Here is a 25,518-nt window from a genome sequence, read left to right on the forward strand (position 1 = left end):
GCAAATCAAACGTCAGTCAGTTCTTTAAGGGGATATTGCTTTGTATCTGCCAGGGAATACATTTCTCCTTGTAGCTTTTATTTTAGTGAAAAGGATTTCAGAATTACAGGTCCTGCTGTGAAAAGTACCTTTTACCTTGTTCCTCAAAGGCATGATGAGCTTAAGGACCAGCTCTTCATATAGAACATAATGTACAGCTTCTATATTCAGACCATTCATTTTACTCTGTTGGCTACCTAGTGAATAGAACTAAAGAATATAGGTAAACAAAACAGATGTTCTTCGTGTTTCACTGTTGCAGTCATCACATTTGGGTAATCTGCTGGCAGGTTGCCCTCAGTCGGCCTGAATTCCAAAGTTATGGGTCCTGCGTCGGTTGCCGTCTCCTCTTCCATGACGTCAGGGGTATAAAACAAGCAGCCAACGCCATTTTCTTTAGTCTTTCTTGCAGCACGGTGCCCGAAACAGAAGCATTTTGCAAGTGCTGGTCGGCCGACTCCTGAAATATTCGAGTTCGAGTTTCAGAACCGAAGTCTTCACTAAAGCTAAGTACCCCGTTGGGGAAACTTTTTTTTCTTTCTCCATACCGATATTAGAAAAAGTTAATAATTGTATTACTTGTGGGAAGCAAATACCTCATAAGGATTTCCATTTATACTGTATCCCTTGCCTAGGCCCTGATCACAACGTGCCTGGCTGTCGGTTTTGTGCTAGATTTAACCAACACACTATTAAGCGTTGGTATATTTTTGCCTCAGAATATTTTGGAAACAGATTTAACTACCCAGAAATGTCGTCGGATAGCAATCCGACTAGCGGAGTACACAAAAAACGCAAAGAAAAGGACAGAGACAAACAGTCGAGGTCCAAAATCAACGGCAAAGCTTCTCCTAAGCCAGTCGCCGGTTCGCCGGTACTCAGTGAGGCGCTTTTGCAGCCCCTAATACCCGCTACTTTCGAGTCGCTGGCCCCTACCGAGACCCATGTGGAGTCCGGCACGCCGCGAGATACTCAAAGTATTGGACTCACAGATGTATCTCCCACGGATGGGTCCAGAGCCGCTGAGCAGGCACTGGCTTCTGAGAGTGTATTCAGGCTTCAACATTTTTATATCAAACCGAAGACAGCTGCAAAACCAAAGACAAAAGCAACTTCTAAAGCTAAAAAAAATGACGCATGAGCCACGTGCACAGGCCGTTATGCCTAAAAAACAGATGATCAAAATGGCTGAAGACCTTATTACCTTGATCAGGGGTTCCCAACCCCCTCCTGATAAGAGGCCTAGGCAAGACACTGATTATGAATCTTCAGATCAGGTTTCTATTTCTTCTGATTCCTCTTCTGATCAGGAATTTATCTATACCACCCCATGAGGATTCTGATGCAGAGGAGTCTGTCCCATCTGCATCACCTCCTGAGGATTATTCATTTGGAGAAACCTTGCATACTTTGAGGGAGCATTTTCACTGGGAGAGTCAAGATTTCTCAGAATCAAAAAAGTGGCTCAGGGATTTTCTTCTTCTCCCTCAGCACAGGCCTTTAGCCATACCCCCTGTTTTAGACATTGTGGATGATGTGTTTTCAGAGTCAAGCTTGACCCCTGACTCCTTACCTCCAGCTCCCAGCAAGCCTGACAAGATATTACAGGGTCCCTGACTCACACAAATTTTTATTTATGAACCCTGCTGCTGATCCTGAAACTATTTCACAGGGTCCAAAGGGAGTTAAGGCCTCAACAGCAAGAAATCCTACCCCCTCTGACAGAGATTTAAGGGCACTGGATAGATGGGGAAAGAAGGTTTATACATCTGCAACCTTAGCAGTTAGGGCCTTAAACTGCCTGTTTCATATGCTCAAGTATCAACAACATGTTATGGGATTGCTGAAACAGAAAATTATGTTGATTTCTGAATGTGTAGAAAATAAAGAATTGCAGGAATTATTGCATGCAGCTGAACAAGTTGGAAAGCATACTTTGCAATGTGGTTTTGAGTCTTTAGAGACCTCCTGCAGGGCCACAGTTACTGGATCTGTGATTAGGAAGCATGCCTGGCTAAAAGAGCAAAATTTGCCTGATCATGTTAAAGCTAAATTACTGAATGCACCCAGCATGATACTCTGTTTGGTATTAAGGCAGAAGAGTTTTTAAAGAAAATGGAAGACAAAGCTAAGTCTATGCAAACTGTAAAATACTTCTTACAAGTGCAGCCACCAAGATTCAGTAGACACTGGCCTACAAAAAAATTGGTCCTTTCCAGTGTCCGACAGAGCTCAAAGGGGCAAATCCAGATGCCCTAAGGGTTCCAGATACCAGGCACAAGATTCTTACAGATCAAAGCAATGGAGTGCTTCCCTACAGAAAACAGTCCCAATGACTTCCCTCTGCCTTCACCAAGCACTTACCTTTTGGCAGCACCCTTAGGGGGGAAATTACCACTTTTTGCTCAAAATTGGCAGTTAATAACCCAGGACAAGTGGGTGCTAAACATAGTATCACAGGGATACAGATTCCATTTCCATACTCTGCCAGTGGCAAACAGTTGGCCGGATCTGCCAAAAAATCAATGGGCAGAGGCACAGAAACAGGTTACGTCCCTCATGTATATGGGAGCCATTCAGCCAGTACCAGAACAGGAAAAAGGACAAGCTTTTTACTCAAGACTGTTCTTGGTACCCAGAAAGGACAAGGCCTGGCGGCCAATACTGGATTTATCAGTTTTGAACACATACCTGGACATTCCAAAATTCAAAATGCTGACTTTGCAGCAGCTTCTGCCCATGCTGGGCAAGAATGCTTGGCTGGTGACAATAGACCTAAAAGAGGCATACCTGCATGTCCCAATAAGGGAATCATGCAGAAGATGCCTCCATTTCAAGGCTGGCTTAATGCATTACCAATTCTCTGCACTGCCCTTTGGCTTATCTACTGCGCCCAGGGTCTTTACAAAGTGCCCGGCACCACTAATTGCTTTTTGCAGACAAAGAAGTATACAAATATATCCTTACTTGGACGACTGTCTCATTCAAGTTTGTGAAAAGGCTTCTAACATGCCTAGGGTACGTAATAAACAAAAAGAAATCACAATGGTACCCTCTCAAAAGATAACATTCCTGGGTGCAAGCTTGAATACAACTGCCCAGATGGCTTACCTCACGCCAGACAAACAAAGGCAACTGACTACTTACTTCAAACTGATGGCAACAAAAACCCAGTTGTCTGCAAGACAAACTCTGCAGGCTTTGGGCTTCATGGCATCCTGCATACTACTGATTCCATAGGCAAGACTGCATATGAGGAAACTTCAGTGGTACCCAAAAAGTGTATGGAGTCAACATTGTCACAGTCTGGAAACAATGATTCCTCTCATTCCCTGCCTACAACAGGAGTTTCTATGGTGGGCAAAGGCATGTCACCAAAACATGGGAAAGGCTTTCACTCTACCCCCTACCAGCCAAACCTTAACAACAGACGTGTCAGATTATGCATGGGGGGCCCACCTGGCGGGAAGATGCATTCAGGGCATATGGACCCCAAAACAAATGCATCTGCATATCAACCAAAAAGAGATGCTAGCTGTTCAAAATGCCCTGACAGCCTTCAAGGACTTACTTCATCCAGGACAACTACTGATAAAGACGGACAACACCACTGTTATGTGGTATATAAACAAGCAGGGGGGCACGCACTCATACCCCCTTTGCAGATTAGCCATGTCACTGTGGGACACAGCTTTGACTTACCAAATACATCTTCAAGCTCAATTCCTGCCAGGAAAACAAAATACTCTGGCAGACGATTTAAGCAGAAACCTTATGGAACCTCATGAGTGGAAACTAGATCCACAAGTCTTCAGCATGATAACAAAGAAATGGGGGAGCCCAGACATAGATCTATTTGCCTCTCCTCAAAATTATCAATTGAAAAGATTCTGCACAAGGACTTATCACAGACAAGCATGGAAAGTGGACGCCCTATCCTTCAGCTGGAAAAACCTATCAGTTTACGCCTTTCCTCCTCTGCCTCTTCTTCCCAGGGTCCTACTAAAAGTCAGACAAGAGTAACCAAAGATGATACTAATTGCCCCGGCCTGGCCCGCCAATACTGGTACCCAATTCTAAGGAACTTGTCTCAGTACCCAGCTTGGACCTTGCCTCAAAGACCTCAACTATTGTCCGAGCAAAACAATCAGATCCTGCACAATCAACTCCAAACACTGAACCTGGCAGCATGGCTGATCATGTAGTTATGCAAACAACACATCTCAGTAAAGCTGTGATGGATGTCATTTTGGAAGCCAGAAGACCTAGTACTAGAAAATCTTATGCTGATAAATGGAAGAGATTCTGCGCTTGGAATCAAGCACAAGGAACTGATACAACAGAACCAAATATTCCTCAGATATTACAATACTTGACTGAGATGCTAGACAAAGGCCTATCTTTCTCATCAATTAAAATCCATGCTTCTGCCATTTCGGCTCATTACAATAGAGCCACAAATCTTTTCTCATCCTTTACTAAAGCAGTATCTTAGAGGAGCCAAAAATTTAAGGCCTCCCAGAAGACCACCAATACCTGCATGGGACCTCAATTATGTGTTGGAAAAGCTCACCCTGCCTCCATTTGAACCAGCTGGTACTGCAAATATCAAGTTCTTATCATGGAAAACAGCTCTGCTCCTAGCAATTACTTCAGCAAGAAGAGTCTCAGAGCTACAGGCCCTCATGGCTGTGGAGCCTTTTATCATATTTTACCCAGACAGGGTGTCTCTGAGGACCAATCCTTCATTTATGCCTAAGGTGGTTTCCAGTGTGGCTCTTAACCAAACTATTCATCTGCCAACCTTTTATACAAATCCGCAGAACAAGGGGGGAGAGAATTCTGCATTCCTTGGACGTACACGGACAGCTAAGATTCTACTTGAGCAGGACTAAAGCTCTACAAAAAACTGAGCAATTGCTAGTGACATATGCTGCAGGATCAGAAGGAAAGGCTATTTCAAAGCAGACTGTTTCAAAGTGGATACGCCACTGCATTCGTTTCTGCTACTTACACTATGGCAAACCTGTGCGCAAGGGCATTAGGTCTCATTCCACCAGAGCTGCAGCTACATCAGCAGACTTTCTCAGAGGAGTACCAACCAAAGACATTCTAGAGGCTGCTACTTGGAGTTCTGTTCACACCTTTACAAAGCATTATCATTTGCCTTTCTACTCTTAAGTCCAGGGCAGGCTTTGTCACTGCATTTCTGCAGGGCCTTATAGCCGCACCTAATGCTGTTTAGCTCCAGCCTCCCATCCATAGCTTTGGGATTCTACCCAAATGTGATTACTGCAACAGTGAAACACGAAGAACATAGTACAGTTGTGTACACTTACCATAAATGTAGATGTTCGAGTGTATTCACTGTTGCAGTCCAGGTTACCCACTCGCCATCCCCCTTTCATTCTGGAGTTTCTTTCCTTCCCTATGTTCTACAACCTATGTGGTGTATTTGCTTGTAGATGAAGGTAAAGTTTGTATTGATGCATGTATATATAGTTTATATATATATATATATATATATATATATATATATATATATATATATTTTTTTTTTTTTGCTACCTTTTTGGGGGCACCTGACATCTGGGGCAAGAAAAACTAAAGAAAATGGCGTTGGCTGCTTGTTTTATACCCCTGATGACCTGACGTCATGGAAGAGGAGACAGCAGGACCCAAGACTTTGGAATTCAGGCCGACTGAGGGCAACCTGCCAGCAGATTACCCAAATGTGATGACTGCAACAGTGAATACACTCGAACATCTACATTTATGGTAAGTGTACACAACTGTACTTTGTCCGTATCCTTTGCTCCAAAGAAACAAAGCAGAAGAATTGCTGGCTAAAAAATGTCTAAAAGATTAGCACAGTGTATTTTATTCTATGAAAGGCACTGTAGGTACTTGCAGGGACATATCAGGATCTGTTATAGCAGATTAGCTGCCATTCGTCAGCCTTCTTCAAAAGTGTCTCTTCAAGGTATTTATAAGGCAGCTACGTTGTTCTCTATTCATTCTTTCTCTGAATAATGTAAACTGGATATCCAGTCCTGAGGCAAGGCAAGTTTTGAAATGATCATTGTATAGATTTGACTGTTCTTTTGTCGGTATTTGTGAGGAGGGAACAGGAGGGGTCCCTTCTTCTTTCTCATCTGGTTTCCTCTTCATTCTCTGTATGTTACTTCTGCAATTTTCTGATATATTTGTAATTATGCTATAACAGTTATTCATACAAAGGACACAGTACAGCTCACTATAACATTAGGTATATAGGTGTTAAGAGACTTCTCGTTAGTGCTCTAGTAACTCCCACTCACTTTTTCCCTTTGGATTTCTTTATTGTCTCTCATTTCATGTTTTGTGTGCAAGACTGAGATAGTAGATGAGATGCAATTAGCTTTCTATTTGCATGTTTCCTATTTCTGATACCCCCCTCCTCTTTCTCTGCTCCAGATGGAAGGGTAGTTTGTGAAGAAACTGTTTCCTATAGTCTTTTCCTGTTATTTACAGGGAATGCATTTTAGACTTCTTTCACTTTGTTCTTCCCTGGAAAGTACTGAAAAGGGAAAGTGTTGCATGATGTTCATCGTGTTACCCTGCTGCAGTCATCACACTTGGGGTTATCCTGCCATCAGGCGGTCCCGCAGTCGGCCTGAGTTCCAAAGTCTTGGTCCGGCGTCGGTTGCTGTCGCTTCCTCCCTGACGTCTGCGCTCCAGGGGTATATAAGAGGCATCCGATGCCATTTTCTTCAGTCTTTCTTGCCGCGCGGTGCACGAAGCAAAAGCATTTCGCAAGTGCCGGTCGGCCGACACCTGAGATTTTCGAATCGAATTTCAGTCCGAAGTCTTCAATAAAGCAAAGTACCCCGTTGGGGAACCTTTTCTTGCCTCAGTCTGATGTCAGAAAAAGTGAACAATTGCATTTCTTGTGGGAAGCAAATACCTCATAAGGACTTCCATTCTTATTGTATTCCTTGCCTAGGCCCAGACCACGATGTCACAGGTTGTCGGCTTTGTGCTAGGTTTAATAAACGAACTATCAAACGCTGTTTTGACTTCACACGGCATTACTTTGGTAGGAAATTTAATTATATCATGCCGTCGGAGCAGCCGATGACCGCCATGCATAAAAAACGCAAGGATAAGGACAGGCAGCCTAGAACCAAACCAGACTCTGAGGCCTCTGCTGGGCCTGTCGCCAGTTCTCCAGTTTTCAGTGAGGTGCCTACGCAGCCTCTGACGACCGCGGAAATGGAACCCCAGACAGCTTCGGATTCTCAAGCGGAGTGTACTAGGCCGTCGCATCCATCTTCTTTAGGCCCTACCGACACCGGAGCAGAAGGTGATCCCGGTGCAGTAGAAACGCCTTCGGTTTCAGAAGGTGTCTTCAGACGGACTACACTCACCATAAAATCTTATGCTAAGGAAAAAAAATCCTTTAAAATCAAAAAAGACTGTACATCAGTCTCCTGTTCAAGGCCCCATGCCTAAGAAACAGATGCTTAAGATGGCTGAAGATTTGATTTCCCTAATCAGGGGTTCCCATCCCCCTCCTGATAAAAGACCAAGACAAGAGGAGGACTATGCTTCCTCTGACCAGGTTTCTATTTCCTCAGATTCTTCTGAGGAACAGGATTACGCTTTTCCCCCTTATGAAGATTCTGATGCTGAAGACTCTATTCCCTCAACATCTTACCCTGAAGACTACTCCTTTGGGGAAACTTTACATACCATGAGGGAGCATTTCCACTGGGAAGGCCAGGACTACTCTGATTCTAAGAAGAGGCTCCGAGAGTTTCTTTTACTACTCCAGCACAGACCACTTGCTATACCTCCAGTCTTAGATATTGTGGATGATGTTTACTTAGAGTCTAGTCTAAATCCAGACTCCCTACCTCCTGCTCCAGCCAAACCAGACAGATACTACAGAGTACCTGCTAGACACAAATTCCTTTACAAAAGCCCTCTGGCTGACCCAGAAACAATTTCCCAGCGTCCCAAAGGGGCTAAAGCTTCTATGGCTAAAAATCCTGTACCCTCTGAAAGGGATTCCAGAGCCCTAGATAGATGGGGAAAGAAGATATACACCTCAGCTACCTTAGCTATGAGAACATTAAATTGTCAGTTTCACATGCTGAAATATCAGCACTTCCTAATGTCTCAATTACAACAAAAACTGAGCACACATTCTGAACAGGCTGAATTCAAGGAAATGCAGGATCTGTTGCATGCAGCTGAACAGGTGGGCAAACATACTTTACAATGTGGTTTTAATTCATTGGATTCATTGGAAGCTTCCTGTAGAGCAGCTGTTACTGGGTCTGTCATACGCAGACACGCTTGGTTAAAAGAACAAACCCTACCTGAACATGTTAAAGCAAAATTATTGGATGCACCTTTACAGCAGGATGTCTTATTTGGTGTCAAAGCAGAAGAGGTTTTAAAGAAAATGGAGGATAAGGCAAAGTCTATGCAGACGGTCAAGGATTTTTACAGGTACAACCCCCTCGTTTCAGCAGAAATTGGCCAACATAAAATTGGTCCTTTCCAGCTTCTGACAGACCACAGAGGGGCAAATACAGGCGCCCAAGGGGCAGAGGTCAATCATAAGGTCCTTACAAACCTCGCCAATGGGGTGCCACTACCCAGAAAGGAGGTGAAGACAGGCCCCAAGCTAGCAGAAGACAAACACAATGACTCAACCCTCCAACTACCAAACAAATCTCTCTTGGCAGCTCCCTTGGGAGGAAAATTAGCACTTTTTGCAGACAACTGGCACATCATCACAAAAGACAAATGGGTCCTAAACATTGTCTCACAAGGATACAGATTCCACTTTCATACCTTGCCAAGGATAAAAGGAATGCCAAACCTGCCACCAAATCAATGGGCAGAGGCACACAAATAAATTACAGCTCTCATGGACATGAGAGCCATTCAACAGGTACCTACACAGGAGCAAGGACAAGGATTTTACTCAAGACTCTTTCTAGTCCCCAGAAAGGACAAAGCATGGAGACCCATTCTGGATCTTTCAGTTCTGAACACCTATCTGCAAGTACCAAAATTCAAGATGCTAACACTGCAGCAGCTTCTTCCTATGCTGGGCAAGAAGACTTGGCTAGTAACGTTGGACCTCAAGGAGGCATACCTGCATGTCCCTATCTGACAAAATTGCAGAAGATACCTCCACTTCATTGCAGGTTCAACCCATTATCAATTCTCTGCACTGCCCTTTGGCTTATCTGCTGCGCCCAGGGTCTTCACAAAATGCCTGGCACCAGTAATTGCATACTGCAGACAAAGAGGAATTCAGATATACCCATACCTGGACGACTGCCTTATTCAAGCAGAAAGAAAGCAAGGACATTCTTTTAAAACATCTGGCATTTGTCAAACACCTTCTAAGTTGCCTAGGGTACAAAGTAAACGAAAAAAAATCAAAACTGTTGCCCTCACAAAACATAATATTCCTGGGTGCTAGCTTGAATACAATGGCCCAGATGGCTTATCTCACGCCAGACAAACAATTACAGCTGACTCAATACTTCAAAATAATGGCAACAAAGACCCAACTCCCTGCAAGAAAAATTCTGCAGGCCTTGGGATTCATGGCATCTTGCATTCTACTAATACCATTTGCAAAACTGCACATGAGGAAATTACAATGGTACCTGAAAAGCGTATGGACTCATCACAGCCACAGCTTGGAAACAATGATACCACTCATTCTCTGCCTTCAACAGGAGTTTCTATGGTGGGCACAGGCATGTCACCTCAGCAAGGGTCAGCCTTTCACATGACCCACAGCCAGGCAAACTATGACAACAGATGCATCGGACTATGCCTGGGGAGCACACATGGCAGGATAGTGCATTCAGGGCAAATGGACTACAGATCAAAGGCATCTGCATATCAAGCAAAAGGAAATGCTAGCAGTACAGAATGCCCTAACAGCTTTCAAGGACCTCTTACACCCAGGACAACTAATAGTCAAGACGGACAATACCACAGTAATGTGGTACATCAGCAAGCAAGGGGGGCACACATTCCTACCCTCTATGCAGACAAGCAGTGACCTTGTGGAACACAGCACTGTCTTACCAAGTTCAACTACAAGCACAATTCCTGCCAGGAAAGAAAAACACATTGGCAGACGACCTAAGCAGAAACATCATGGATCCCCACGAGTGGAAACTGGATCCACAAATATTTGCAATGATAACTCAAAAATGGGGACGCCCAGACATAGATCTGTTTGCCAACCCCCAAAACTACCAACTACAAAAATTTTGTGGAAGGACATTCCACTCACAAGCTTGGAAAGTGGACGCCCTCTCATTCAATTGGAAAACATTAACAGTGTATGCCTTTCCTCCACTACTTCTTCTAGCAAAGGTGCTGCTGAAAGTCAGATTGGAGAGGCCTCAAATGATACTCATTGCACCAGACTGGCCACGCCAGCACTGGTACCCAATTCTAAAGAACATGGCCCAAGGCCCACCGTGGATTTTACTACAAATTCCTCACCCAGCGAGACAATCAAATTCTACACAGCCAGCTCAAGACTTTAAATCTGGCTGCATGGCAAATCACCTAAACAATCAACCAACATCTCTATCCAAAGCTGTTATGGATGTCATTCTGGAGGCCAGGAGGCCCAGCACCAGGAAAACCTATTCAGACAAATGGAAAAGATTTTGCGCCTGGAACCAGGCTAAAGGCCAGAATCCCCTTGATCCAAACATGCCTCAGATTCTACAATATTTAACTGAGATGTTGCACAACAGACTTTCCTTTTCATCTATTAAGAGCCACGCCTCAGCAATTTCAGCTCATTACAACACGGATCCTCCTTTATTTTCACATCCACTCCTAAGACAGTACCTCAGGGGGGCTAAGAACATAAGACCGCCCAGGAGAGCACCAACACCTACTTGGGATCTCAACTTTGTTCTGGAAAAACTTACACTGCCACCCTTTGAACCAGCTTTCTCTGCTGATTTACAGTTTCTTTCATGGAAAACTGCCCTGCTACTCGCAATAACTTCAGCTAGAAGAGTCTCAGAGCTACAGGCACTAATGGCAGTGGAGCCTTTCCTCATTTTTCATCAAGACAGAGTCTCTCTGCGAAATAACCCTTCCTTTATGCCAAAGGTGATATCCAGTGTGGCCCTAAACCAAACCATTCATTTGCCCACCTTTTTCCCAAATCCCCAGAACAAAGGAGAAAGACTCCTGCACTCTTTGGACATTCACAGACAATTACGTTACTACTTGGATAAAACTAAGGCTTGGAGAAACTCTGACCAGCTCTTTGTAGCCTATGCCGCAGGATCACAAGGAAAAGCTATCTCAAAACAGACCATTTCTAAATGGATAGGACATTGCATACGTTTCTGCTACACGCATCATGGGAAACCGGTACCTGCTAGCATTAGGCTCCACTCCACCAGGGCTACAGCTACATCAGCAGCCTTTCTCAGGGGGGGTGCCAACCAAGGATATTCTGGAAGCTGCAACTTGAAGTTCAGTGCACACCTTCACTAAACACTATCACTTACCTCTATATTGTAAGACTAGAGCTGGCTTTGCCACTGCAGTTTTGCAGGGCCTACTAGCTTCTTCTAACCCTGTTTAACTCCACCACACATCCTTAGCTTTGGGATTCTACCCAAGTGTGATGACTGCAGCAGGGTAACACGATGAATATAGTACTGTTTTGTACCTACCATAAATGTAGATGTTCGAGTGTTCACCCTGCTGCAGTCCAGGTTACCCTCCCTTCATCCCCTCTGAACTAGCTGGACTTATTTATTCCTTTCTATCCTATACAACCTCTGTGGTGTATTTGCTTGTGACTGAAAGTATTGCTTTACTCTTACTTATACATATATATTTTTATATAGCAACATGTATTGCCTACCTATTGGGGGCACCTGACATCTGAGGCAAGAAAAACTGAAGAAAATGGTGTTGGATGCCTCTTATATACCCCTGGCGCACAGACATCAGGGAGGAAGCGACAGCAACCGACGCCGGACCAAGACTTTGGAACTCAGGCCGACTGCTGGACCGCGTGACGGCAGGATAACCCCAAGTGTGATGATTGCAGCAGGGTGAACACTCAAACATCTATGGTAGGTACAAAACTGTACTTTCTTCGTGTTTCACTTTTGCAGTCATTACAATTGGGTTATCCTGCTGGCAGGCTGCCCTCAGTCGGCCTGAATTCCAAAGTCTTAGTCCGGTGTCGGTTGCTGTCATCTCTTCCCTAACGTCAGAGCGTCAGGTGTATAAAAGATGCATCCAACGCCATTTTCCTCAGTCTTTTTGGCCGCGCGGTGCACTAAGCAGAAGCAGTTCGCAAGTGCCGGTCGGCCGACTCCTGAGATTTTCATGTTCGAATTTCAGATCCGAAGTCTTCATTAAAAGCTAAGTACCCTGTTGGGGAAACTTTTTTCTTGCTCCAGACCGATGTCAGAAAAAGTTAATAATTGTATTTCTTGTGGGAAGCAAATACCTCATAAGGACTTTCATTCTTACTGTATTCCTTGCCTAGGCCCTGACCACGACGTTTCTAGTTGTCGGTTTTGTGCTAGATTTAACCAACGCACTATTAAGCGTCGGAACGATTTTGCATTATACTATTTTGGCAGAAGATTTAATTATACGATGCCGTCAGATAGCCATCCGACTACCGGAATTAATAAGAAACGCAGAGAAAAACAAAAGGACAGGCAACCGGGGTCCAAATCCGACGACGAGGCTTCTTCTAAGCCAGTCGCCAGTTTGCCGGTTCTCAGTGAGGTGCCTTTGCAGCCCCTGATGCCTGCTACCTTAGAGCCGCAGGCCGCTACCGACTCCCACGTGGAATCGACTGGGCCGCTGGATACTCAAGGTATTGGACCCTCGGAGACTGTCCCCTCAGATGGGTCTGGAGCCGCTGAGCAGGCATCGGCTTCTGAGGGTGTTTTCAGACCTACTCAGTTATACATTAAAACAATTTCAGCTTCAAAGGCAAAGACTAAAGCACCTTTAAAGACAAAGAAACAAGTACAACAGCCTCATGGACAGGCCTCCATGCCCAAAAAACAGATGCTCAAAATGGCCGAAGACTTAATTACTTTGATCAGGGGTTCCCATCCCCCTCCTGATAAAAGGCCTAGGCAAGAGACGGACTATGAATCTTCAGATCAGGTTTCCATTTCTTCTGATTCCTCTTCTGATCAGGAATATTCACTTCCTCCCTATGAGGATTCTGATGCTGAAGAATCTATCCCTTCAGCCTCTCCTCCTGAGAACTACTCTTTTGGGGAAACCTTGCATACCATGTGGGAACATTTCCACTGGGAGAGCCAAGATTTTTCAGAATCTAAGAAAAGGCTCAGAGACTTCCTTATACTACCACAACACAGGCCCCTAGCTATTCCACCTGTGTTGGACATTGTGGATGATGTCTTTTCAGAGTCTAGTCTGACCCCTGACTCCTTACCTCCAGCTCCTGTTAAGCCGGACAGATACTACAGGGTTCCTGACTCATAAATTCCTTTTCAAAAACCCTACTGCTGACCCAGAAACTATCTCTCAGGGTCCCAAAGGGATCAAGGGTTCCAGTGCAAAAAACCCTACCCCCTCTGACAGGGATTCTAGGGCACTGGACAGATGGGGAAAAAAGATTTACACTTCTGCTTCCCTGGCTATAAGGGCTTTAAATTGCCAGTTTCATATGCTCAAATATCAGCAATATATTATGTCACTGCTTAAACAGAAAATGTTGATAAATTCTGAATGTGCAGAAAACAAGGAAATGCAGGATTTATTGCATGCAGCTGAACAAGTTGGAAAGCATACTTTGCAATGTGGTTTTGATTCTCTGGAGGCCTCCTGCAGAGCCGCTGTTACGGGTTCTGTCATTAGGAGGCATACTTGGTTAAAGGAACAAAATTTGCCTGATCATGTCAAAGCAAAATTATTAGATGCTCCATTACAACATGACACCTTGTTTGGTGTTAAGGCAGAAGACGTGTTAAAGAAAATGGAGGACAAAGCAAAATCTATGCAAACGGTCAAGGATTTCTTACAGGTACAGCCTCCAAGGTTTAGCAAACACTGGCCAACAAAGAATTGGTCCTTTCCAGTGTCAGACAGGCCACAAAGGGGCAGATCCAGACGCCCTAGAGGCAGATTCTAGCCCCAAGTTTCGTACAGGTCTAAACAATGGGGTGCTACTACCTCCAAAAGTGGAGAAGACAAATCACAGCCATACAGGAAACAGTCTCAATGACTTCCCCCTGCCTGCACCAAGCACTTATCTTCTGGCAGCACCTTTAGGGGGAAAATAGCATTTTTCTCAAAATTGGCACATCATAACCCAGGACAAATGGGTCCTAGACGTAGTGTCACAAGGCTACAGGTTTCACTTCCATACCCTGCCAAGGGCAAACGGTTGGCCAGACCTGCCAAAAAATCAATGGGCAGAGGCACAAAAACAAATCTCATCCCTCATGGAAATGGGGGCCATTCAACGAGTACCAGAGCAAGAGCAGGGACAAGGATTTTATTCAAGACTGTTCTTGGTACCAAGAAAAGACAAGGCCTGGAGGCCAGTACTGGACCTATCTTTACTAAACCCATACCTGGATATACCAAAATTCAAAATGTTGACTCTACAGCAGCTTCTGCCCATGCTGGGCAAGAAGGCTTGTCTTTTGACTTTAGACCTAAAAGAGGCATACCTGCATGTCCCAATCAGACAAGCATGCAGAAGATACCTCAGATTCAAAGCAGGTTCAATGCATTACCAATTCTCTGCACTGCCCTTTGGCTTATCTACTGCGCCCAGGGTCTTTATAAAGTGCCTGGCACCAGTAATTGCATTCTGCAGACAAAGAGGAATACAAATATATCCTTACTTGGACGACTGCCTCATTCAAGCAGAGAACAAGGACATTCTACTACAGCATCTGGCATTTGTAAAGAGATTTTTAACAAGCCTAGGGTACACAGTCAACGAAAAGAAATCAAAACTAGTACCCTCTCAAGAGATAATATTCCTGGGTGCAAGCTTAAATAGAACTGCCCAGATGGCTTATTTCACACCAGACAAACAAAGGCACTTGACTACCTATTGCAAAAAGTTGGCAACAAAGGCCCAGTTATCTGCAAGAAAAATTCTGCAGGCTTTGGGCTTCATGGCATCCTGCATTCTACTAATTCCATATGCAAGACTGCATATGAGGAAAATTCAATGGTACCTAAAAAGTGTCTGGACTCAACATTGTCACAGCCTGGAAACAAGGATTACTCTCATTCCCTGCCTGCAACAGGAGTTTAGATGGTGGGCGAAGGCTTGTCACCATAACAAAAGACAGCCATTCTCTTTACCCACAGCCAGGCAGACATTAACAACGGATGCATCAGATTATGCCTGGGGGAGCCCACATGGCAGGAAGATGTATTCAAGGCACATGGTCCGCAAACCAATTGCATCTACTTATCAATCAAAAAGAGTTGCTAGCGGTCCAGAATGCCCTGACAGCCTTCAAGGACCTACTTCATCCGGGACAATTACTGATAAAGACAGACAACACCACAGTCATGTGGTATATAAACAAGCAGGGAGGTAGTCATTCTTACCCCCTTTGCAGACTAGCCATGACTTTGTGGGACACAGCTTTGACTTACCAAGTATATCTACATGCACAGTTCCTGCCAGGAAAGACAAATACTCTGGCAGACGAACTAAGCAGAAACCTCATGGATCCCCACGAGTGGAAATTGGATTCACAAGTCTTCAGCATGATAACAAGGAAATGGGGATGCCCGGATATAGATCTATTTGCCTCTCCTCACAACTACCAACTAAAAAGATTCTGCACAAGGATTTATCACAGACAAGCATGGAAAGTGGACGCCCTATCTTTCAGCTGGAAAAACTTAGCAGTATATACCTTCCCTCCACTGCCTCTCCTCCCAAAGGTACTTCTAAAGGTCAGACAAGCGAAGCCAAAGATGATGCTGATTGCCCCTGACTGGCCCCGCCAGTACTGGTATCCAGTCCTAAGGAACTTGTCTCAATGCCCAGCTTGGACCTTACATCAAATACCTCATCTACTGTCTCAACAAAACAATCAGATCCTGCACTGTCAACTCAAGATCTTAAATCTGGCAGCATGGCAAATAATGTAGTCATACAAAACACACCTCTCACTAAAGCGGTGATGGATGTCATATTGGAGGCCAGAAGGCCTAGCACTAGAAAATCTTATGCTGCAAAATAGAAAAGATTCTGTGCTTGGAACCAGACACAAGGAATTGACACAGCTGTACCAAATATCCCTCAGATTTTGCAATATTTAACTGTGATGCTAGACAAAGGCCTTTTTCATCAATTAAAATTCATGCCTCTGCCATTTTGGGTCATTACAATACAGAGCCACCAATCTTTTCTCATCCTTTATTAAGGCAGTACCTCAGAGGAGCCAAAAACGTAAGGCCTCCAAGGAGATCACCTATACCTGCATGGGACCTCAACTATGTCTTGGAAAAACTCACCCTGCCTCCTTTTGAGCCAGCCGCTACAGCTGATATAAAGATTTTATCTTGGAAAACAGCTCTGCTCCTAGCAGTAACTTCTGCAAGACGAGTTTTAGAGCTACAGGCACTCATGGTTGTGGAACCTTTTATAATTTTTTATCCAGACAGGGTTTCTCTGAGGACAAACCAGACATTTATGCCTAAGGTAGTGTCCAGTGTGGCCCTTAACCAAGCTATTCATCTGCCAACCTTTTATCCAAATCTACAGAACAAGGGGGAGAGAATTCTGCATTCTTTGGACATACACAGACAGCTTCGATTCTACTTGGACAGAACCAAAGTTTTCAGAAAGACAGAGCAATTACTAGTGGCATATGCTGCAGGATCACAAGGAAAGGCTATCTCAAAGCAGACCATTTCAAAGTGGATAGGCCACTGCATTCGTTTCTGCTATTCACAACATGACAAGCCAGTGCTTAAGGGCATTAGGCCTCATTTAACCAGAGCAGCAGCCACTTCAGCAGCCTTCCTCAGGGGAGTACCAACCAAAGACATTTTAGAGACTGCTACCTGGAGTTCAGTGCACACCTTTACAAAGCACTATCATTTACCACTCTAAGTCCAGGGCAGGCTTTGCCACTGCAGTTCTGCAGGGCCTCATAGCCGCTCCTAATGCTATTTAGCCCCAGTCTCCCAACCATAGCTTTGGGATTCAATCCAATTGTAATGACTGCAACAGTGAAACACAAAGAACATAGTATAGTTGTGTACACTTACCATAAATGTAGATTTTCGAGTGTATTCACTGTTGCAGTCCAGGTTACCCAACTGCCATCCCCCTTACTTTTGCTGGTACTTATCTGTACTTCTCTAATCTGTACAACCTATATGGTGTATTTGCTTGTAGATGAAGACAAATTATACTTTGGTGCATGTATGTTTTATTAACATATTTTTAGCCTACACTTTTGGGGGCACCTGACATCTGGGCAAGAAAAACTGAAGAAAATAGCGTTGGATGCATCTTTTATACCCCTGATGCTCTGACGTCAGGGAAGAGGCGACAGCAACCGATGCCGGACAAAGACTTTGGAATTCAGGCTGACTGAGGGCAGCCTGCCAGCAGGATAACCCAATTGTAATGACTGCAACGGTGAATACACTCGAACATCTACATTTATGGTAAGTGCACACAACTGTACTTTTCACTGGGTGTATGTTCCATATCTTTACTAGCAGAAAAAAACTAAAGATGGCAGAAGCTGAATGCCCATTTTAACTCCCTCCCTCCAGTACAGCTCTTTTGAGTGTGTACTTTTATTTCCCAGTGGGTGTGGCTTGTCTTCAAAAAAATGAAGTTATGCTACAGTTGAAACACATATTCATATGTCTGCAACCCTAAGTGTTACTAGAAAACTGCAAGTGGCAAACTGTTCAGAATAAATTAGTCTTTACATTAGTGGCATTCTTTCAGTTTGATGCTGTAAATTGGATTTTATAAGCCAAAATAAAGGCAGTTAATACTGTATTAAGTTTGTAATGTTGTGTAAACTTCATATGATATCTCAGTAACCATTCAAGCATGATATATACTGCTAGCGGGATTTTTTTCATACGGCTGTGAGCTTTTATATGAGGCTATGTAGTTCTTTCTGTGTTACCTGAACATTGAGATATTTAGAAAAATATGAAAATTATTACAATAGGAATAATCAGTAGCTCCTTAACTGAGTTAGACAGAGGTCAAATGTCAGACAGTTGTGTTTGCCATCATGTATGCTTTAAGATGACATCTTCTGATATATTGTATGTATGCATGATTTTGGAATTATTAATGCAAATATGAACTAGCAATATTTGATGCCTAGGGTTCCTCCCACATCCCAAAGACATGCTGCAGGTGGATTGGACACTACGAATTGGTCCTAGGCGTGAGTGTGTGCCTTCTGTGGAAGGTTGGGTGCCGGGCTGGCAACTCGACACCGTAAAAACTCCACTGCCAGTCATGAGCGGACAGGTGATCCTCTGTGGCAACCCCTAACTGAGAAAAGCCGAAAGAAGAAGGGTTGTAAGTAGGAGGTAACTGCAGAAACTGTTGGCACTGCACTCGGCTGTAATCAGTTAAACTGAGAATATGTACATTTGTCCACATGTTTGGGGGAGTCAGCCTATAGTAGGATTTCCAAAGAGCTGTGGGAGTGAGGCTGGATTAGTGGATATCTACTTGTAGCTGATTCTTATTATGCATTGTAGTGATCCTTCTAGAGTAGACGTGTCCAACCTGCGGCCCGCGGGCCGCATGCAGCCCTCAGAGCTCTTCCATGCGGCCCTCAACCTCTAACTGCAACATCGATGTACGCATGCCACAAAACATTTTTTTTGTTTTATGTTTTTTGCTCCCGTGACCTGTAACGCTAATGTCAGGTGTGCGCATGCGCCAAAGCACCCTTCTATTTTTGTTTTTGAGCCAAAAAAGGGTCAGTGTGTTTATGCCATTATTTTGTGCCGAACAATCAGTGTGTGTGTGTGTGTTCTCGCTGAAAAGGGACTCATGTATGGATTTGCTGCTGTTGCCTTTGAAAGGGACAGCAATTACCTGTGTTAATAGGTAAGTATGGAGTGAGTGAGTGAGTGCATGCATGAAAGCAGAATTGTGTGTGTGAAAGTAGAAGAAGAGTGTGTGTGTGTATATGTGTGCATGACAGAGAGAGACGCATGCACAAAGAGGCTAACAATGATCAGTCTACCTACTGAACACAAACAAGTTAGCTCACAAATATATCGTACATTAAAAGTACACTTTCATTAAATTGCGGCTTTCCTGACAAGGGAGAGTGTTGTATTGAACATGAACTCATACCTCTTAACTGTATGGATTTTCAAAGAATGTCTGGATTTTTGCCTCATCTTCCAATTTGTCTCTTTTGCTTAGGAAATAAAAGTAGTCATCCAATGTAATGCAGTTCCAGGGAGTAAGAATGAGACAGCAGCCTAGGGTTAATGGGTCAGTAGTGGACTGACTATGTGGGACTGTAGCATATAAAGTTGTATTGTTTTTTCAGAGAAACAAAAAAGCACCTAGTACTGTTTTTTCATTGTTGGGTTCTAAGCAGTGGTAGATTGGACAACAGTAAGCATAGCTTTGGCGGATCATCAATACTGGCAGATCAAGTGGGTACAATGTTGTTTTTTAAATGTTGGGGATTTTAGTGTGTATGTGTGTGCTTATGTTTTGGGAGTGCTGCAACAGTAGATGATTATTAAAGACAGAGACTTACGGACTTTCGAGAATATGTTTCTTTGTTTCAAAACACTTGAGTATGCATGCCAGAAGTAGATTTTTTAAGACATAGCTTCTTGCCATTTACAGTGGATGGATATTTACATTTAATGGACAATGCATTAGCGTGGGCCTCTGGGGTTCTGAAGGATGCCAAGTCTACCACTGCCAATGTCTTGTAAAGTGACCTGGAAATGGATATTGGGATGTTACTGAAAAATTATAGTAAGTGGGCTTAGAAATATAGTTTAATTAAACAAAGTGTACTTTCAATTTACAGGCCATAATTTAATTTATTTCAGGTAGTCCAGATACTGGTAGATTGTATACCATTAGACTTAATTAGGGAGTGCTGTCATTCTGGGGAAACAAGCAGCCCTAGTTTCGGTGAAAGCTCTGTGGTTGCTTGCAGGTAGGAAGTTGCAGGATGTTGATGCAATGCGTAACGCATTGCATCAACATCCTGCAACTTCCTACCTGCAAGCAACCACAGAGCTTTCACCGAAACTAGGGCTGCCTATTTCCCCAGAATGACAGCTCTCCCTAATTAAGTCTAATGGTATACAATCTACCCGTATCTGGACTACCTGAAATAAATTAAATTATGGCCTGTAAATGCATTTGTCATTTCACTGCAGTGGTGGTGCTGCGGTAGCGTTGTCGCCTCACAGTTAGACGTCCGATCGATTCTCAGTTAGAGCGTCTTCTGTGTAGCGACATGCGTGAATGGGCGTTCCTTCGTTGAAGGTTGTGCGTTAGGCCCGGCAAGCCAGTATGTAAAAATCTACTGCCAATCATTAGCGGACCGGAGTTCTGCTGTGGCGACCCCTAACCGGGAAAAACCAAAAGACACAAACAAATGCATTTGTCATTTCAAAGTATGGTTTTCTTTGATGCAAAAGAAGGCAGGACTGAATGAGCCATATAATGTTTAACTGACAATAATGGGATAGAAAGATTATAAGTGATGTATAATGTTTGCAGCTACAGTTGTTTCAATGGTGTCTGTGATGCATAACTATTTTTGGGCCTGTGTCCCACTTTTATTTTTCGCTTTGTCCAGATTTCTTGCTCTAAGGTTGAGAGGTATGGTTCCATACTAAATCAGAAGTTGTATTTACCTTGGAAGACTTTTCGGCATAATTATGAAAAACAGAGCCTTTTTAATATCTCTGCTTATTTCCAATATAAACTGCCATGTAACCTTGCAAATAACCTTCTTATTAAGCTACTTTACTTCTTTTGGAATTGACAGGTATGATTCATCTGTTCCGACATAAGCATAGAGTGCTAATATGACTTTGATTTCTTGCAGCACTCTGTGGTTTACATAATCACAATAACTTTTCTGTGTTTCTGTGTGTGTAATCAATTTAACAGTTTTAAAGATGTTTTCCAAAAATAAATAAATATATAATAAATAAATAATCCTCTCTACTCTTTGAGCTATTGACAAAGTCTGGGAATTTTTTTTTTCAAAAGCGAAGGTCAGCATTACAGTTCAGTAAACTGTCAGTCTGAGAGTAACTTCTGCACAAATTAAAATGTCTGAATGTCAAATGGCTTTAGATTAGAGGGAAGTTTATTTTTAATTATTTTATTTTACATTTGTTTACCGGGAAAGTCCGACTGGACACAGGTCCATTTTCAGCAGAGGCCCGGGGAGAAAAGCTCCAAAAATAACACAAAACAATATAATACAATACATGAGAGAGAGAGACAACAAATTATGCATGTAGTACTCATACAATATGGCAGAGATTACATCTCGTAACAGTGAGAATCATTGAGGTACAAAATAAACTTAAAAACATTTTTTTTTTTACAGTTATAATTACAGCAAGGCAAATATCAGTGAGTTAAGTTTTTAGGAGAAAGCTGTTTGTACATAGGTGAAGCTCTGAAACAATCTTTTGGTATGGATTAACCTGGGGATTGACACGTTATATGTTTACACCAGTATGTAACATTATAGTTTATGGTTTTCTTATTGATTTACTTTTTGTTGAGCAGTTGTTTGTTGATTTATTGATGGTCCTTTTGGTGGTGGGAAATTACATGGATGAATTCATCTCTATTATGATTTTTTTTCAGATATTTTGACTTCCAGACAATTTCATTCGGTGAGTGGGTGTCATGTGATTACTGAGGTTGCACATTTTACAAGTAGGGGCTTTTTGTGTGTGAGTGTATGTGAGTGTGTGTGAGTGTGTAAGAGAGAGAGAGAGAGAGATTTAATATGTATACTGAATATAATTTTGCAAATGGAATTCTTAGTTAAACATGCCCCTCTTCTTGGGCAACTAGACTTGAGTAACCAATGTTAGATCTTAGCCATCCAGCTGGGAAAGGCTAGTAAGCGGATTTTCCATCTGGTTTGATGAAGGCTATGCTACTTACCCAAGGACTACATTTATGGCTAGCCATCCAGCTATCATGTTGCTGAACTACATTGTTTGATAATGAGAGGAGCTTTTTACAGAAGTTGAAGGTTTTTGTGTCAAGAACCTGTCCATAAAAAGTGGCTTGTTTATGTTGCAGTGAAGGCTGTGGTCTTTGTATTGAGTGTTTTAAGTATAACCAGTATTTCTGAGGTAGAGGAAGTCTCTTAAGGCAGGATCTTTCTTAGCCTGGAAAGCAAGCCAATGATGAAATTTATAGGGGCCAGTGAGAGACAGAGAAAAGCAAGAAGCTTTTTGGTCTGTTTGGATAACTAAGTGAACTTAGTCCTTTGACCTTTTTTGTCAGAAATGGTTGTAGTCTTTCATTTGGCAGGGTGTTTTGCTGAGACACAATGCCAAAAGGGGCACTGCACTCAGCAATGGCTCTTGTAAAGGAAAAATACAGGGATGTTATGACCTCCTTGTCCCTGGGTGAGATACCCTTACTAATGAAGTGGGCCATGTAAAAAGCTTTCCTTATAACGGAGACAACGTGGTGGTCAAAAGTCAGGTTTCTATCAACCTGAGTGCCCAAGTACCATATGACTTATTGGGGCTTACAACATTGTTATTAATGTGATAATTTGTGGGGACATCACTCTCCTCAAGGGGGATGATGATGCATTTTTTGGCATTTAGCTTGAGGCCATATTTCTGGCACCAGTTATTTGTTTGGGTGAGACCTTCTTGTAGCTTATTCAGAATTGTTTTATTAAGTCAGTAATATGAATTCTTTACTTTATTGCAAATTTGTTGGGTTATTTATGTGGATTATAGTATTGTAGGACTGCTGATGTTGACATTTTACGTAGTTGGAGTGCTGGAATGGTTTTCCCAGTGAGAAATGCTAGTGCTGTAGTGAATATATGTTTATTTGTAAAAAAAAAAAAATATATATATATATATATATATATTAACTAAAATGTTAGAGTTAACTGTTAGATTAGAGAATTAGAATTAGAATGAGAATTAGAATTTTAAGGCAAATATTAGGCATTTATTGCATTTATTCATTGTTCAAATGCACCTACAGTACAGCCAGGAGGTCGACTGTGGTCTTCCGGAGCAACAAAAGAGTTAACTGTATGATATATTTTATATGCGGCCCCAAGAGCATTTCTGTTCACCCAGTGCGGCCCCAGCAAGCCAAAAGGTTGGACACCCTGGGAGGATTTATTGTTTTGGTGAGGGTACTCAAGCAATCGGACTTTGTCACACATTGTATAGGATGGTTGTGTTAGCATGCTGCATGCCTGTCAGAGTATATTAGGTTATGTGCTAGAGTGTAATGTTACTGAGCATTGATCTTCTGTTTCTTCTTCTTCTGCTTTTGAAGTTGTCTGTTGTATATTTCACCAGACCCTATAGATATTTTGTCTGTAGCTGTACAGGTCATTTTTTATACTCCTGGTTTAGTTTGACAACACTAGATGTACAGAGTGCAACTTCTATATTTTTGTGGAGAACTTAAGGTTTTGCCGGAGCTATGTTTCTTGTTATGTAATAATTAGAATAAAAATACTTTAAGAAATAAAGATCATCTCCCATGGCTAATCAACAAATGTTAAATAAAAAATAATAATCTCTCTTGTCTTTTATTTCCCCAGCGGTCCCTCCACCAAGACCAGCAGTTCTTAGACCAGCTTTTGTTCCACACGTTTTACAAAGACCAGGTGAGTTAAATGATTGCAATACTTCTGTTCTTGGAACATTAATGAAGTTTTTATTGTAATGCCACCTTGGGGTGAAAAACAAACTTGATTATGAAAAGACATAATGAACTTGTATGTTTGCAAATGCTGTACCCACCAGATCAGTGAACACGAAAGAAGGTGGTTTATGCTAGTTCATTAGATTTCTAAAGCATAGACATATAATGTGTGTAATCGGTGAGAAGACAAGTGTTTCTTTACCTGTAACCACCAGCACTTTGAGTTTACTGTGAGCACTTCCGAAGGCAGATTGGTAGGAGTTTGTAAATATATTTAAAAAGTACAAAACAATAAACATGAAAAACTGAACAAAAAGTGTTACTGATGTGTAGGATGAGCCAGTATATATCTTTTTGATGTAAATAAAAATGCATTGGAAGCATTTCAGATATTTTTGTCTTCAGATAATCTTATAATCTTTGGGTAGTGTCCATGTGAAGGAAACATACCAGCCCTAGATTTGGTGATAGCCTCCATGTCCATGCTTACCAATGGCTGTTTGAGATGTCAGTCTTAGTACGCGAGACTGCAGGGAGAGAGAATCAATTTTTTCTTTTAATCAAGTCATGTAGAAAGTTACCATAGCCATGGGAGATTTTCTTTATTTCTTAAAGTATTTTTATCCTAATATTGAATTTTGAGGCACTGGATAAGTGGAGATATTTTAAAATGTTCTTCAGCTTTTCTGTAAAACATAGTGTTGTGTAATTTGGCTTGGCTTGTCACAGTGTTTGGGGTTACTACAAATAGTGAGAATTATTAAGACGCGATTAGTACTGTGAAAAAACTGACCTGTTTTACCACTTATATCTTTGGAAAACTGGCAGTACTACTAATACTTACTATAAATCTCCGAGTTGGAAATTCGAATGTATGTCTCATGATTTTCACACCTGTGGGGGGACTTCCCTTTACATCAAACAGTGTAGCTTCCTCTTCTTTTTAAAAACCTACCTTGTTGTGCAGATAGTAGTCTGTAAATTCACACCCAAGTTACACTACTAGGCCTTTGTTGACAGAGAATGGTAAGTGTTGGGACTTCAGTGGCTAAGGCTCTAAATGATCATATTGTTATCCTTGTATTTTTTTGTTTATCATTTCAGAGTTTTTCTTTAGTTTGATATCTCAGATAGAAGAGAAAGCTACTCTTTGCTGGCTTAAACTATGTGGATTTTCATTTCCTCATATTTTTCTTAGAAAGGATGTTATAAGGGAAGTTTCTTGCCAGGCAAGCTGATGTTCTTCGTGTTTCACTGTTGCAGTCATCACATTTGTGTTATCTGTTTGCAGTAGCCCTCAGTCGGCCTGATTAACAAAGTCTTGGGTCCTGCGTCGGTTACTGTCCCTTCTTCCATGATGTCAGGTCATCAGGGGTATAAAACATGCAGCCGACGCCATTACACAAGTCTTTCTTGCCGTGCGGTGCCCAAAGCAGAAGCAGTTCTTAAGTGCCGGTCGGCTGACTCCTGAAATTTTCGTTTTCGAGTTTCATTCAACTAAAGCT

At 42.5% G+C, this 25,518-nt stretch overlaps 1 protein-coding gene across 1 annotated transcript in view; it reads left to right on the plus strand.

Annotated features, from left to right (window-relative positions):
• RBM42 (RNA binding motif protein 42) overlaps positions 1-25,518 on the plus strand; it is a 918,806-nt gene that overhangs the window by 213,195 nt on the left and 680,093 nt on the right. The window contains exon 3 of the mRNA XM_044084450.1: positions 23,910-23,975. Within this exon, the coding sequence (XP_043940385.1) occupies positions 23,910-23,975 (66 nt within the window). The remainder of the gene's footprint in view (positions 1-23,909; positions 23,976-25,518) is intronic.

The sequence above is a fragment of the Protopterus annectens genome, chromosome 9.part0 (genome assembly GCF_019279795.1).
Source record: "Protopterus annectens isolate FY-2018-M chromosome 9.part0, PAN1.0, whole genome shotgun sequence".
NCBI lineage: Eukaryota > Metazoa > Chordata > Ceratodontiformes > Protopteridae > Protopterus > Protopterus annectens.